General features: G+C 41.8%; 1 protein-coding gene across 1 annotated transcript; it reads right to left on the minus strand.

Annotated features, from left to right (window-relative positions):
- Positions 1-2,374: 2,374 nt before the first annotated feature.
- LOC104143950 (carbonic anhydrase 3) lies at positions 2,375-15,990 on the minus strand. Its single transcript, XM_068933114.1, has 7 exons — positions 15,883-15,990; positions 15,247-15,444; positions 10,242-10,360; positions 8,236-8,328; positions 6,212-6,277; positions 5,534-5,689; positions 2,375-4,690 (listed from the first exon to the last, which is right to left on the minus strand). Exons 1-7 carry the CDS (start codon positions 15,917-15,919, stop codon positions 4,571-4,573), a joined length of 789 nt encoding a protein of 262 aa, XP_068789215.1. The 5' UTR covers positions 15,920-15,990; the 3' UTR covers positions 2,375-4,570.
- Between the last annotated feature and the right edge of the window lie 1,142 nt (positions 15,991-17,132).

Genomic DNA, 17,132 nt, shown 5'->3' on the forward strand with positions numbered 1-17,132 from the left:
GATGGAGAACTGGCTGGATGGCCAAGCTCAGAGGGTTGTGGTGAATGGTGCAGAGTCAAGTTGGAGGCCTGTGGCTAGTGGTGTCCCCCAGGGGTCAGTCCTGGGTCCAGTCTTGTTCAATATATTCATCAATGACCTGGAGGAAGGGACAGAGTGCACCCTCAGCAAGTTTGCTGATGATACTAAACTGGGAGGAGAGGCTGACACACCAGAAGACTGTGCTGCCATTCAGAGGGACCTGGACAGGCTGGAGAGGTGGGCGGAGAGGAACCTCATGAAGTTCCACCAAGGCAAGTGCAAGGGCCTGCACCTAGGCAGGAATAACCCCACGCACCAGGACAGGCTGGGGGTTGACCTGCTGGAAAGTAGCTCTGCCAAGAAGGACCTGGGAGTGCTGGTGGACAACAAGTGAAGCATGAGCCAGCAGTGTGCCCTTGTGGCCAAGAAGGCCAATGGTCTCCTGGGGTGCATGAGGCAGAGTGTTGCCAGCAGGTGGAGGGAGGTGATCCTGCCCCTCTCCTCAGCCCTGGGGAGGCCTCCCCTGGAGTCCTGTGTCCAGTTCTGGGCTCCCCAGGACAAGTACTGGAGGGAGTCCAGCGGAGGGCTACAAAGATGATTAGAGGGCTGGAGCACCTCTCCTATGAAGAAAGACTGCAAGAGCTGGGCCTGTTCAGTCTGGAGAAGAGAAGACTGAGAGGTGATCTCATCAATGTGTACAAGTATCTGAAGGGGGAGTGTCAAGAGGATCGGCCAGCCTCTTCTCCGTGGTGCCCAGCAACAGGACAAGAGGCAACAGGCAGAAACTGAACCACAGGAATTTCTATCTGAACCTGAGAAAAAACTTCTTCACTGTGAGGGTGACAGAGCATTGGAACAGGTTGCCCAGAGAGGTAGTGGAGTCTCCTTCCCTGGAGATATTCAAAACCCGTGTGGATGTGATCCTGGGCAATATGCTCTAGAGGAGCCTGCTGGAGCAGGGAGGTTGGACTAGATGATCTCCAGAGGTCCCATCCAACCTAAACGATTCTGTGATTCTGTAAATTCATCTTTTCATTTTGTAGCAGAATTGCATAACTATAGCCATTTGCTATACCTAGGGTCACACCAAAAATTCACAATTCAGTTATGAAATTACACCTGACTCAAAGATGGCTACAGTTGGAAGGAAACTGTTTCAGATAAGATGCAGAAAAGCTTTAGGAAAGCTGTAGGGATCAACTTCTAATTCTCTAGTCCTTGCTCTTGCGAGTTTTTGGAAGTACCTGCAAGAGGAAGGGTTCCAACGTCCGTCAAAACCTAATAGCTGGTAATTCTTTTGAATTATTTGGTGCCCTACTGAAAATTAATATGTGCATTCTATGCGTTAGTCAAGCAAGTGACCAAATGATTAGGATAATTTTTAGATTTTTGTTTTAAATGACCAGTACTCAAGAGTTTTTTCCCCCTCTATGTAAGATAGATAAGGGTCCACCTAATACATTCTTACTTTGTTAGCAAGGTTATCAATATTATGCTACACTGAAGTATCATTACAGAGGAATCCATTCTTCAAAGGGAGAAAGACGATGGGACAAAACTGCTTTGTACTCCCAAGAGAAAAAGTGAAAGTCTAAACCGTATCAGCAATAATATTATTTTGAGCAGTAATAGTAAATCCAGAGACAGAATGGAATGAGAGCAAAAGTATGGGGGAATAATACAAATTTCAGGTAATTGCTTCCTTTGTGTCAACATATAAACCATGTGTTTAGGGCTGGGACCACAACGACTATGTCAGTAGTTAATTCACTTGTGCCTATTTTGCAAGTCAGAAACAAAAGGGAAAAGATGAAAAGAAAGTAAATTGCATTCAGAATCTGATTTTGTGGGCAGTAACAGCACAGTATCTGGGAAATTAAGGTATTATTTCACTTTAACAAATTTCATTTGTGTAGTTAAAGTATAATTGAATCAGGAAATTTCAGAAGGATGTAACATTTCAACTAATTGTTCCATATGCTTCTTGCAAAAAAAGAGAATTTAAATCCAGGTTAGTGATATTCAGGGAGATCATTTATGAATATATGAATTTTGGGAAGATGCAGGAGAGTGTGTCCCCTGACCTGACATAAATATTTCTTTTGTATCTGAAAACAGATGCAACAGGGCAAATATGTTTTATCCGATGTCTCATTTTTGAGGAGCTGTTTTACTGGATACACAGAAACCATGATGGGTTATTAAAATAAACTCCAACAGCTAGATGGGCCATTACTAGTGTGTCTATCTATCTGTACATTGCAAGGATATATAACAAGGTTTTCTAGCAAGTTCTTGTTACTTTGTCATCACTCAACATTAGAAAGAAAGCCAAAAAAATCATTTTTTTTTTTTTACATAAATTAATTTATTGTTTCTCTGAAGACACAAAAGCTGTTACTTCAATTGCAGGCAAACAATCCTGTTTTATTGTCCCGATAAGAAGAAATTAAAACATCACAGTCAATGGCTTTCAGATAGAAAGATTCAAAATCTGGTCTCATATACTTGTGTAGAAGTTTCCTTGACACCAAGATCAACTGCACATAAATATCAGAAGAAATTTTAAAAGTAAGACATAGCATAGAGCATAGTTTTAAAAAATGCTGTTTATGAGCTTTCTGTAGAAACATTTTTATGTATTGAGAAGATATAAGAGATTTGGGAGATTAAAGAAGATCTAACAGACTTAATATTTTTGCAAGTGCTACACTAATAAAAATCAAAAGTTGATCTGATATGAATAAGCCAATGCTAAAACATTTTTAACTAGACTCAATGCTTTCTGCTAACATGAACTTCACTAAACTTTAACTAAAAATGAAGCTGCTCAATACTAAGTAAGATATGCTTCTAATAAATTGAAATACTAATTATCAATGGGAATTCAACAACTCTTTGATCCTTTCTAAATTAATACAAAGGATTAGATTCTGCCCTCAGTTTCACTCCTGAATCCTCACTGAATTGTACGGGTAATAACAGCATAATTTGGCCAATATTGCCCATTTCATTAGTGGAACACTTTTTTCCTAGTAAAGGTGAGAAGTGAAATGGTGAAGGAAAACTGGAAAGTGCCTGTTTTGGCCATTTGTAACCCTGCTTTTTTCATCCTTTGACATATTCCTTATGAATGTTGCTGTAAACACATATGTGGCAAGGTCTCCCAGAGGAACTCCCTCTGCCACCAATTGAAGAGTTAGAGGAAGACAGAGAATCCAAGAAACTTCATTTGCAGGAGCTTTAGCTACCAGGACACCTCTGACCACTCAATCTCCTGTATGTAGGACAATGAATAATTACCCTGATGGTGAATATAACGTAGCAGATCTTTACTCACGCACTCTGAATGTGGGGTTAATCTCAATGGCACTTGTGTTACGCTGCTTAGGGAGCATGCTAAACTGTTAAAGTTGACATGGTGAAGGACAGGGAAAGATGATTTAGATGTTCCTGTCTGCCAGCGATTCTTTGCTTGCATCCTATAGGTCAGCTGGACTGTTTCCCCAGAAAGTAACAGGGCTAAACAGACTTAAACAGAGCTTAAAGTCTCCATCCACTCAGAGACACAGTAAACACTCAGGTGACTTAACCTGGATTGTTAGTAGCAGGGAAAACATAAAAAATACGAGTCACCAGCAAAGCCTCTCTCCACATGCAACGGAATTCCTAATGGGTGAAATCACTATTATGTAGACTAAGATGTAGAAAGCCAAAATCCACACAGACATCACAGCACCAAAGCTGAAATGTGTCATCCTGAGAAGTAAAACAGTCAAAGCAGCAAAAGAAAGGCATCCCCCTGCCCCAGCAATCCAACAGCTGTTATACAAAGTACAAGGTAACATGATACCAGCAGTGCTCTATGGCTGGATGGGTGAAGCAACAGCAGCAGGGAAACAAGAAAATACCAATGAGCAACAGCAAAACATGGCAAAGATTGCAAATACAGAAATGACAACAAGGTATCTCTTCTTCACACACAAAAGCTGAGTATGCCTGGCTGTTATCTCCAGAATACAAATCTTAGATAACAAGCTGTGAGCAAGAGCTGGTGGTTTGTTAAAGGGGAATTCATTCTTCAGATGTTCATGATGGAGGTGGGGTATCTGAGGAAGATCACTACTAAAGATACTGTAGGGACAGGCACTTCACCTCATGTCTATGTACTGTTGATCCACTGTTAAACTACTTTCCTAAACTACTGGTTCATTTTTCTGCCTTTACTACATTTCCTTTGAAGTTATTTCCTTATTTGAAATATTGAAACTGAGCCCACTTTTCTTCCAAGATCATATGGCAGAGAAGTGACGTTATTACAAATACATTAGCATTTGTGATAAAGAATCACATATATCCCACATTTCCATGTTAAGGTTAGTACTTTTATACAGTATTTTTTCTGCTTTAAAAATGCAGTGATCTGTCATGTTTCACCACTCAATTTCAGACTCAGAAACACAGATCTGGATCCAGATGAAAAGCAGTAGAGGATAAAAGCTAACTATGCTTTGGGATGCAGGGATTTTCTCACTCTGGTTCAGCAGGAGCTTTACTTGAACGAGGCTCTCACCATCCTGCCCTTCACAGGCTGAGGTGGGCGCCAGTTATCAACCAGTGGGCTCACAGGTTCATTCTCAGGGTTCTTGGAAAGGCTACGGAGCTTTGCCATCTGCAAGGAAGCAAAATCAAACTGTCAGCAGGAATTAATCTGAAAGCAATGTGGACCCTTATGCCTGGAACAAACTAGGGAAGAAAAGAGGAATTTTCTTACACAATGATAAGCATGACTGGTAGAGGTCACTGCAGCCCAGTGTCTAGCACAGTTTCTGTGGATCTTTACAGCCTTCATCCACAGAACAGAAGATCATCTGACCCTTGCCTAGACTTTTCTGGATTTTCTGTTGAGCCAGACTCAGTGTAGAAAAAAGGTAAGTGCCTCTTTTTTGACCCAGATGAATTTCAATTAGATCACTTGTGGAAATATGTTCATCCATGAAGGTGGAAGCAAGTTTAAGTGTGCACAAAGCAGTCTAATAGGAACAGCTAGTCTGCAGAAGTTCATCAACTGGATTAACAATCTGAAATGTCAGATTAACAGCACGTTGTATTCAGAACATAGTAGAGTATAGAGCACGTTGCATCCATGGGAGGCAATGAGAATGTTTTAAAGGTTCTGTTACTTATATTTTCAATAGAAAGAGACTCTCACAATAACTTCTAGGTGAATTCAGTCTTCCTACAACAGTATAGTGCCATACCAACTCCTGAGGCCGGTATGCCACCATATGGCTGCAAACGGGCTGCAATCTGCAAAAAGGATGGGTGCTCAGAACAACTACTATCAGCAAGCCTGCAGCATTAGCAGGATTCTAAAATTGTAAGTCACCATAGGACCATCATCATCCTACACACCTCTTCTGTAAGGTAACATACAGCTGGCAAATTATCACACAATCACAGTGAGAGACCACTGAGAACAGGAAAAGGAGTAGCAGAACTAGTCGGAGTTTACCTGGTCTGGGCTGACTTCAATGGGCTCCCTCAAGAGAATCCAAGTGATGCACTCCTCACAAGGGGGTGTAGTGAATGAGCCATGGTAGGTCCAGTAGTCTCGAGATTTGGGAAAAAGAATTGATGGATCAAAGTGCTGAAAAGGAGCCTCTTTCCCCTTAAATAAAGACAAAATAAATCTCTGCAGTAAATCTAAGGACAGCCATCTTAAAAGATATCAGTATCTATGTTATTATAGAGGAAGTAATTAAATATCAAGACCAAGAGCTCAACTTCTTTTCTTCCTATCAGGCATCTGCCCTGTAATAACTGACACTGATTCCATCAACATATAAAAAGAAACTACAAAATGAATTATGCAGGACAAAGCAAATTCACTGTTACATTCTTCTGTTTCCCATGCCTTCAAAAATTCATAAGGGATTATCAACATTTTCTTTTACTTTTGGGTCACGTGGAATAAAAGTAAGGGCTGGTGTGCTACAACTACAGCATACTTCCAGAAGTGAGAAGTTATATGTTTACTTAAATAAAAGAAACAATCCTGCTCCACAATTCACTGTATCCTCTGGTGCTACTCTTAGGTACCCGAACAGTATCAAGATGAGTGACTTTGAACTTCTGATTTCTGTTTCTGTTGCTTTCAACTATATGACATCATAAAAAAGCATTCTGATACCTTGGTCTTAATGTTATCAATTTCTTCAAGAATTCTCTTCATCTCTGGTTTGGGAGTGCTTCCAACCTGTAACGCAGAGTACAAGTACTGCATTTTTTCACCATGTTCCACAGTATGAAAAATGAATTCAGTATATCCCATCTGTCAAGTTAGGCAGCAGTATTCTCAGAACATCTTGTAAAGACTGGCACAAAATGATGTCTGCTAAAAGGCCATGCTAAATAACAGACTCAAGTAACTGGTTTTTGTAATTCAGAAATGTACTGAAAGACTCTGTAAGGCATCTCCCACTGTCTGAGCAACAAACTGCCTACCCAGGCAGTGTCATTTAGACCACACAGGACTTAGCCCCAGGCTCCTGGTTTGAAAACAGTCCACAACCACTGCATCACGTATAGTTACTCAACACAACCGAGTAGTTAGGGATAGTCTGAAGAGCTGGAGTTCCTGCAGATACTTAGAACATTCTGCAGAACATACACAATCAGACCAGACTCAATATAAAACATATGATGAGATTCCTGTCAGGGCCCCCTCATGGTACAAGGTCACTTTCTACTTCTGTTCACAACACTGAATGTCTCCAAAAGCTTTGACATGGCTCTGCATCCAAGAAGAGTAAACACAGCATGTATAAGACGTGCTTTTGTTGCTGTGTCTTGTTACATAACACATTAAATTCTTGAGTAGAGAATTCAATGTCTGTCCCCGCAATACAAAACCAGTCATGGAACACAACAAAAACAGAGTAAAACTGCTCCTAGTCCAAATAGGAAGGAGGAAATGGGAAAAGAAGGCCAGAGAAGATGTAGTGATACCACTTACTTTTGTGGACATTTTAGCTGGCCTTAGCATGGTTAATAGAAACACAATTTTATACTTTCTAAGTTGTATTTTATAAGGTAAGGCTTTAGCCTAAAATAGATCAAAAGAGACAACAAAGGAAGAATAATCAAACGATATAGGCATAGGTGAGAATATGTACAAGTGCTGAACTTTTGACTTCTATCAGTCTAAAGTAACCACATACATAAAAAAGGACAGGCTGGTTCAGCTAATCACAGTGTAACAGAATTAAAAAAGCACTGGCTGTAGTGTGTGTCCAGGGACAGGGTGGCAAAATTAATTACATCCACTTGCTATATTTGTACAAATGCAACTTACTAGTGATTAAACAATAAAAGGAGGGCTATTCCCTGACACTGATTCCAACATTGTGTTCAGGCTGAAGTTCCCACCTGCAGGTACAATGAGACCTGATTTCTCTAAAGCTACAGAGCTGAAATCTGGCTAATTTATCCCTATTAGGTTGTCTGTCTGTTAATGTTTTCTCATGTCCTTAACAATTTTCAGATTTGATGCTAGGATTGCTTTCCTTCTGTTATATTAAAAAAAATCAGTTGTAAAATATCTGTATTTTTTAATTTTAATTAACCTGCTGTATTTCGAGATTTTCATTTTTTCAGTGAACTCCTTTTACAATCAGTTCTTTGAGGTACTCTGTTTCTTTGGAGCAGTTCCTTGAATTCCTTTTCATTCCCAGCTCATGTGGGGATCAGCCAAAACCCAAGTAAGTGAATCACCCAAGGTAACCTTGCTGACAAGTAGATACAACAGCTGTTAGCAGACAAAAGGCAGGAAGAAACACTCTTCCTACGTAGACTCTCTGCCCCTGCCCCCATGCTCAGTTCACATCACATTGCAGAGTTGCTAAACTATCAGTGACAAAGTAAGCAACTGCCTCAGGCTTAACACTGTGCGCCTCTTGTTCAATACCACCCATGAAATGTGCCACTGTTATGAACAGTGTCAGAAGTCTACTCTGAATGGAATCTGAGGTGCATGGAATCTGGAGGGCCCAAAGGACATGCGTGACTTCTGTCAGCACACAGACAGAAGCACTGTTGAATGTTTTGCTGTAAAACAATACAGTGCTGGGAAGAACAATGGAAACATTTTCCCCCAAACTAGAAAAAGATGAAGAGTATAGAAAAATATACAAAGACCAAATACTTGTCACTTACTTTCAGAAAAATGCCCACAACAGCCACACCATCAGGTTGTTTCAAAGCTCCTACAAAGTTACCATGTTTTGGGTTCCAGTGCACCATATGTAACTAAAAAGCAATAAAAGCTCAGTTGTAAATGTAAGAAATTGCCAACAGCCCAATCTTACAAACCGTTACATTATATTGAGAAAAGTTTTCAGTACACAGTAAGTAAAGAAATGGATATGAACAAGGAAACAATCATAAATGTTTCTTATTCCTGTTCCCATGCTTCCACGTCCTCAATATTTTCTACGAGCATCACTTCGTATTCAATTGAAACATAAAAGATGGAAAATTGAATTTACCAGTTTTAAAAATTAATCAGACAATTCAACTGTGAACAGTTTAACCCATGCGTGTGACATGCACACATGCAATGCAGGAATACCTACTGACATGCACTTCATCGCAAGTAGATTCTTAGATTATCAGGTTATGCAGATATAAGCTCAAGGATTTACACTGGCTTGTATGCAGTGCATATGGTATCGTTTTGCATTTCTAACTACTCTTTGCACATTGCACTGGAAGGAGTAGAAGCAGCAACCTGGTATATCTTTCTCATTTCTACGTTTAACAATGCTGTACTTTCAGGAAGTATTTCAAGTTTTTACATCTCCTTCCAGGAAATCTCTTGCTCCTGTACATAGCTGCAACCAGCTGCGTGGAATCTCAGCATAAGTAGTGTCTGGAATATAATGCCATACAATAGGAGTCTAAAGGCAAATTTTTAATTTTTTTTTTTGAAATAGTCACAATTACTTAAAATAACAACAAAATAATTTTCCCCGAATGTTAACTAATTGTTGCTCTGTTTCTTTTCTGTTGCAGATAAAAGTATCATTTTCAAGGATAAAGGTACGGTAGCCATACAGCTTTGGTTGTGTTCTAGCAGTTTCATACATTCCAGGGATTCTTCCTCTTGTCTATAAATGCCAGAGTACTGCAAACAAAAGCAAAGTAAATACTCTCTGCTTGAAGTAACTAAGAAATAGCTTGAGGAAGCAGAATTTGTCCATTCAGTCAGCAAGAGAAAGTAAAATATTAATGCAGTTTGGCTGTGGCTAAGACACACAGAAAAAAAACAAAAGCATCACCCACAGTTATCTCCGCAACATTTGTGTCCACAGACCCTGCAAAATATCTGCCAACATTTTTCCCTATGAGAGGTGGGCAGAGTCCCTGTAAGCTCTGCACATAGACACTACAGGTGATTGTATAATAGGAAAACACTGCTGCAGACTTTTCACGGACAGAGGTATGTATTTTGAGCGTATTTTCAGATAATATGGGGGAAGGAGGTAACATTTATTAGTAATTCACTTTCATCACTAGTGAATTCACTCATATTTGTTGCCCAAAGTCGTCTTCAAGGCCCAAACCAGCCATTAATTTTAGTAATTTTGGACAACAGTCCAGTAGTTTGCATCCAAAAACATAAAATATCTGTTTAACCACAGTTCCTGAAAATAAATACAGAGATTTGAAAGCACAGATGCTTAGAAACTAGAAGATACTCCTTACCACTCTGAATTTTAAAGCAGATCTAATTTTGAATAGCTTACTGAAATGTGCTTTTTAGCAAGTTTCTCTTCATCAGTAACGCTTCCTGAAACTAACTTAGTAATTCAAGCCATACCAGAAACTGCTAGTAGCCAAAAAAACAGCAAAAAACACAGCTCCCTATTTGGAAATAACAGATCATTTTGTCACAAATATTTTTAAAACACTCCAGAAAACAGCAAAAAGTCTTGCTCAAAGAAGCAAATTCCATGTTAGTATATGTTTGCAAAGGCAAGCTTGTTGGCAGATACAATTTATCCCAGTGCGCACTGATGAATATTCACAAGTTTTACCATGGAATTTAGAAAAAACAAAACAAATAAATACTTGCAAAGGGAGAATAGTTAATTTGTTCAGACACACAATCAGTTAAATACCAGTTAGTACCACATAGTACTATCAAAAACAAGTCCTACCTCTGCTGCATATTTCACCCCATCTATAACATGTTCTGAGCCATGGTCATCAGAGGAACCCCAGTGCAAGTGAAGCTGACGCAGCCTGTAGGCTCCTGAGAGTGGCCCACCTCTCAGCACTGCAATTGATAATCTACATCAACACTAGCCTACAAAATGGTGACACACATTTACTGAATAGGGATCCATACTTCAAAAGTGTGGAGCACCTCTTGTAAATCCAGCTGATTGCAGTGGGAGTGACAACACTCACCACTTTACAAGACTGGGCCTGAATGCCATTATTGCTCAGGACAGTACTATTCACTTTCAAAACTGTAAAACAGGCTGTGACTCAAGCACAGAATGAAACGCCAATTGGCACACAAGCCCCTTTCCTCTAGCAAGAGGCATTAGAGTTCCTGATAGGGGAGAGAAGGAATCTATTAGCAGCTTCTCCTTTTCAAGGAAATGTTCTTTGGTGAAGTGTTTGGGATTAGGGCTCTGAAATTAACCCAAAAGTGTCGTGCACTGCAGTGCCTTGAAATGTACCTATATTCCATGAATAGTGTACCTTTTAAAGTTCAGACATGTTTACAGCATAGTCTGCTCCTTCTAAAAATAAAAGATCTATTTCCTGAAGTGAGGGAAGAGAAGGAAGTTGAAAACAAATGAGTTAGGAAAGTGTAGGCAAAAGTTGCAGGCCACACTGAACACTGCTGCCAGCAAGGCATAAATTAAGAAGCTACTATTTGATGTTCTCAGCCAAGTAGTGCTGACCACACATAGGTCTAATGGTTTACCTCTACTGTGACTTTCTAATTATCTCATCTGCTTTTTCCACTTTTGGGATTCTTTTGAGCAGAGTCTGCAGAGAGGATAACCTCTCAAATATACTTTTCATTTATTACCTAAGCAGGAACGAAATGAGTTTCCTTATGCAGAAAGCTGATAACCCAGTTCACAACTGCAGCCCCAGGAGACTTTGTTAAAACGAAATTTGAATTTCAACTTCTAGCAATAGCTTGGAATTTCAAAGTTAACAATAAAACTATACTTAAATGCTTTTGTGCCCAATAGTCTCAAATTAATTCTTGATATCAGACGTGTTGGAATACTTACAGATAAATGATATGCTAGGCATGGAACAAAAGGCTTAACTTTGCAGTTTCTCTTTCTAGTTGGCACATGTCACAGCCATTGGGGGGCTGAAACAGAGCACTGATGCGTTTTGGGCATGCAGTTTCTCTAGTTTGTTAATACATAAATAAATATAACAAACTTGATATTATGGAAAGCCTTCTATGGAAGATATGAAGTATGTCACATCATTATCATCATCCTCCTTGTTTCACTTTCAGTTGAGGAAAAAATAAGGCATAGACTATGCTAAGGCCCAAATTTTCAGAAGTATTTGCTGGCCATCTCACGCTGGATTCAATGGGAAGCTGGAAGCTTCTTTCAAGAGCTGAATTCATCTGATATACCTATTTACAAAACAAATCAATATCGGAGTTGGAAATTGTTTTAGCAATGATTTCTTACTGATGGCCCTTTCCAAAGCTCAAATACAAGCTAATCTTTAGAAACAGCACTTCTTGATGGTCTGCAGATCTCTCCAGTATAAAAAATAATCCAGTTTTTAACACTCACAATTTTCCATGTAGTTAGATCAAAATAAAAGGCTATGTTTAAGCTAGATTTCTTTTCCCAACTAAAATCAGACCTGTGACTAGTACTCAGCCTCAGCTGCTGTCATCACAGAAGCCAATAAAGAGACGCAATAGAACGTGTGTGAAATGCTGTCTCATGCAGTTCTTCAGAAATATTAAACATTGTAATCAGGAGCTAACTCCAAAGAGACACATTTCTATGGAAGGTTTCAGCCCTAAACTTCTATCCAGCAGCCTGCAGAAAGTTAGTAACAGGAGCAGATGGGGTGGTAGGGAGTACAGGGAATGGAGGGAAGATGATTTACAGAAAAGGCAGCACCAAGCTTGGCAAAATCAGGGTCTTTCTCCAACAGTATTCCCTTGAGCAGCCTCTGTCTAAAAGTCTCAGCCTTTAGGAAGCTGTAAAGATGACAGAGCAGAATTGTCATGTGAGAAGGTTCATAATCACTTTGCTTCATCACGTTTTTGACGTTTGTATTGGCTTGAAATGCATTGATCTCCTTCCTACTCTTGCACACATTCAGGAATTTCTATAAATAGAAAGAGCTGTGACACGGTTTCATAGGCTTGAAACACCAGCAGAATGGAAAAAAGCTGCAGTTTGTGGCTTTGAGTACTCTGTGATGCAAATGTGGTACTATCTTGTGGGGAAAAGAAAACAACCTTCACTCATAATTTTTACTTGAAAATTATATATGTTATGATACATGTGGTACGGAAACCTTTTCTGAACATACGTTAAGGTCAATGCCTACGGTGAACCAGGAAAATTTAAATACTAAAAACATCAGATATTTCCCACTGTTAATGTAACACAACAGTAACCACATCCAAACTTGTGCAAACATAGATGCGTGAAGAGATGCAAACTATTTGCGATGATCTGAGAGCATCCAGGCTTTTTTCAGGTAGACACTTCTTCTGACTTCAGAATTAAATGCCTAGTGAGTGGCTAATATGAAAGAACTGTTTTCTTTTCTACACTTTTGAATAAAGTATATGGCATAGATTTCATGCAGTGCTTGTGGTGGAGCATTCCATGTTTTTTTTTAAAAGTGTCATTTATTATTATTTATTATTGTCTGAGGCCACTGTGTAGAGACTGCAGTCATAGACATTAAAGCACCATACAAATACGTAACAATGAGATGGTCCCTGTCCCAAATAGTTTAGTTTGCATTCTGTCTTCACAATGTGGAACAAAAACAGGTAGCTGAAACGGTAAACGGAGGAGTCCAAGGAAACAATGAGCTCATCAGGATAAACTATAGCGATCTTGGAATATACTGCAGATACATCACTAATTATATAGCTTACCAAAAATAGAACTCCAACACAAGTGCCAGCAAACCTCAGGCAGAAAAATACAATGGAAAGTAACTCTGTTTTCCATGGATTAGATTGCTTTCTTTCTTGCTAAAGGACTGATCAATAGTGTGTGCTCTTGAGATGTCTTCACATTATATGGTACTGTGAATTTACTTTTTCATTTAGGCTGATGTTGCTCATCTGCACTCAGAATTATGCACTGATGTAGCACTGGAACCAAGTTTTGAACAATTTGACTTAGAGATGCAAGACTGATCCAAAATAGCAAAACCATTTCGTAGCTTTTCATAACTGAATTCTACAAAGTAGAGGGGAAAAGAATCATTATAAAATGTCAGAGTTTAAGTCAAAATAATCTAAATGCTTCTAGCACTTATTGGACAGTATTGGAAATGCCCTTCAAAATAGATGTTTGCTACAATCATTAAGTTACGTCGTCTGCAAGCAGCCCACTGAACATAGATGTAACGCTTTTGTAGTACTTTGTAGGAGAGTAAACAAGACTGATGACTAACACTATGGATTTTTATGTGATTGCTTTCAATTACTTCCTTTCGTATCTTTAGGTCTAGGTCTGTGGATTATACTCAGTTAAAAACTCCATATGTCTACAGCATTTTGCTTGGGCTCTGTGTAGCTGCTTTGTTCTATCAAAAATAATATGGCTATTTATATTTTCAGATGATATTGTTATAGCTCACATAGTATATATGTTATAAGAATACCATACTATATAGTACACAGGCATATTTAATATTAGGCTTTACTGGATGTTGGGCACAGTCACTGCATTTGAAATAGCTGCAAGTGTATAGAGTTTCTTTAGGAATTGAAATAGCTGAAACTGAAAAACAGGCTTCTAAAGGACCCTTCTAAAGGGTTCAAGTTTTTTGATTTAGCATTGCTTTAGGAAGAGGTAGCCTGTAGGTATGCGGAGAGGGGGAACGCATTTGTATCATGAAAATTAGCGACAGCTTAAAAACAGAGAAAAGCCTAGCACTGTTTGAACAAGCATGGTAACTATGACCATCAGGAAAAGCCAAGAAAAGGCCCCTATAAGTAAGAGGAGCTGCAAACAGTTCTTTTTAGTTGGTTGCTTCCTTCTGCATTGATGGAAATAGGTCTTTGCAGATTGGAAATAGGTCTTTGCAGATTCTTAAGGTTAATTATAGCTGCAGTGGTGATTTGACTACATCATTAATTTCTCCTGCCTGGAACAATCAGTAAATCCTCAAGTTTGTGTAACTGCTCACATCAACAGGATTTAGGAGATTTTGTCAGAAGTAAGTTCCAGGTTCAAAGGCTGATTTTTGTGATTTAATGTTCCTGTGATAAAATAAGTAGTAGAGATGCTTGCAGAACTAGAAAAAACAGCCAGAAGGAGCTAAACATCAAGACAAACATGTAGACGTTTCCCTGTAATATCTAAGATAAAACTTGCATGCGGGTGCAACACCTCCCCTGGAGAAAGTTACCATGGACTCAAATACACTAGAATGTCCCGTTGCAAATCTCCAGGTCTGAAACAGCCATATGGCCAAACAAAGTAATCATCAACTTGACTGTTGAGAATAGAAGAAACCATGAGCAAAGTCAGCGGAAATATATGAGTTTTGTGCTTACACAGTGTCTAACAGAGCAAGCATATTAAACCCTTCCAGATGAAATCCTCTCATCTTGCACAAAGCCTAGGGATTTTGTGTCCGTTCTGAAGGCGGTTACCTGAGGAAGAGAAACCCCTTCCAACCCAGAGTTAAGGATACTGCTCATCTGCTATTAACAGCCTCCTCTCCCAGTTGAATCTGCATCTGACAGCAGTTCCTGCAGCTACAGCCTCCCTGCCCCACACATGGTGAATCTAAAAATGGCAGGATACACCAAAAGAAACTCCTGGACCACTTCTTTTTCCATACCTAAACAGTCTTTCTCTGCTAGCCTGTGTAGGCTAGTAATTACAGGATGTGTTTTGGTTTCAAGCAAACCTTTAATCCTAAAAACTCCCCGAAAGCAAAACAAAAACTGACCTGATCTATCAAAACTGTCATCAAAGACAACTCTGCAGGTCCGTCCGTTGTTCAGGATAGTTTTAGCTGCACCAGGATCATAACTAGCATGCCAGGGTGGAAGAGACGAGTCATGCCGCACTTCCTTGCTATTGATTTCAATGGGCGACTGCTTGTCTCCTTTGGCAAACGGGTAGTTTTCATGCCAGCGAGCAGGTCCTACGTGGAAATGCAAGGGAATATCACAGATACATCCCGCCAGGCCCCTGCTTGCAGCAAGGCCATAAAGCAGCCACGACTGTCAGCGCTGCCTCCTGGCTGGGAGCATCCACCCACGGCCTGCCTGTCCCTTCACAGGGCAGGAGGCCACCGACCCCTGCGGAGCTGACCTCTGCATTTCAGGGGTCTCTCCCGCTCTGACCTCCGGCCTCGGCTCCATATCGACCTGACAGAGGAAACCCGGTTGAAATCCCGGGCCCTGAGCTCAGCAAAGCCCTGCCTGAGCCCGGAGAGCCCGCTGCACCCGGCGGCTCAGCCCCGCCGCGGGCAGCCCGCCTCAGCGGCGCCGCCCCAACGGCCGCCGCGCGCCGCGCCCCAACGGCCGCCGCGCCCCAACGGCCGCCGCCCGCGGCCCCGCGCCCCCCCCCCCCGCCTCACCGTTGTCGCTGTCGTATCCCCACAGGGACTGGGCCATGGTGTCGCTGCCTACGCCTCGGCACCTCTCTCGGCGGCTGCCGCGGCACGACGGCCTCGCCTCGCCTCCCCCGGGGCTTTTTATAGACTCCCGCGGCTTCACGCCGTCCCCGGAGGCGGGCAGGGCAGGGCAGGGCAGGGCAGGGCAGGGCGGGCGCTGCGGGGGGCTGCGAGGAGGCGGGCAGCTGCGGGGGGCGGGCAGAGCTGCCCCCGCCCGGCCGCCGGCCCCGCTGCCTGCCCGCTGAGGGAGGTGGCGGGGAGCCGCGGCCCGCCGGGGCCGAGCCCTTCCTTGCCCGGGAGCGCGTTTAATCCCAGCCAAGGGGGATCAACGTCGATCTAAACCCGATTTGCGTTCGCCTTTGCGAGGCAGACAGATGCTCACGGCACTCAACGGTCCCTTTCCCTTTGTCCGCGTCCAGTGAAACGTGCCTCGGGCTGCCCTGCCCCGGCGGGTCCGAAGGACGGGACTGCCTTGCACTGGTGCAGCGGCCGCGATGAGGGGCTCTGAAGCCCCACGCTGTGGCCTGGCTGCGGCTGCCTCTCTACGCAGGCCGGGGCAGTGCGCGAGGAGCTCGCGCTTAGGGTGCGACTGCTGCTCTCGGCTTGTCACACTTGGCAGCCGCTCTCTGGCCTTTCAAGGCTCGAGTGGCAGGAGAGGCATGCAGCCCTGGAATTACCTCCTGGGGAGTTAACCTGCCCAGCAAACAACAGGAGCGAGCCAGATGGGAATGCCATACCCCAGCAAAACAGAGCCTGCGATATTTTCCCCTCTCTATGTGCACCATAGCTGCACAGAGGCACTACAGAGCTCTTTCCCACTGGTTTCAGAGATGAGCTGCATTCCCACGTTAACGGCTCCGAAAAACACTGTACCTGCCTAAAAGGATATCTCTTCATCTGCAAAATCATGCCATTATGTAAAGCTAGCCTCTAACAGCTCCCGAGAAAACCATACGTCGTTATTAGATCAGATTCAGATTTGATTTTGTTGAGCTGATTCTCATTTATTCAGGGAGCTTTACATCAAGTCGAATGCCAAACTACGCACATCTGCTAGCTTGGTGTTCATCCTGCGGATGATCCTGCAGGGCACACAGAGCCTGAACCCACACTGTGAGGCCAAACACCGACCCACTGTTCTTTACAAGTGTTTAGTCTGCTGGCATCCAGTGGAAAGGAGCATGGATGAGGCATAACTGGTGGAAATTCAGTCT

Source organism: Struthio camelus, chromosome 2 (assembly GCF_040807025.1).
Source record: "Struthio camelus isolate bStrCam1 chromosome 2, bStrCam1.hap1, whole genome shotgun sequence".
NCBI lineage: Eukaryota > Metazoa > Chordata > Aves > Struthioniformes > Struthionidae > Struthio > Struthio camelus.

What these genes read in the sequence shown, in the direction of transcription:
- LOC104143950 (XM_068933114.1), bottom strand. Translation starts at nt 15,919, where the DNA reads ATGGCCCAGTCCCTGTGGGGATACGACAGCGACAACG. An exon ending in GGGATACGACAGCGACAACG is followed by an intron (nt 15,445 to 15,882) that starts GTGAGGCGGGGG and finishes ATTTCCACGTAG; the next exon opens with GACCTGCTCGCTGGCATGAA. An exon ending in TTGATAACATTAAGACCAAG is followed by an intron (nt 5,690 to 6,211) that starts GTATCAGAATGC and finishes TCTTTATTTAAG; the next exon opens with GGGAAAGAGGCTCCTTTTCA.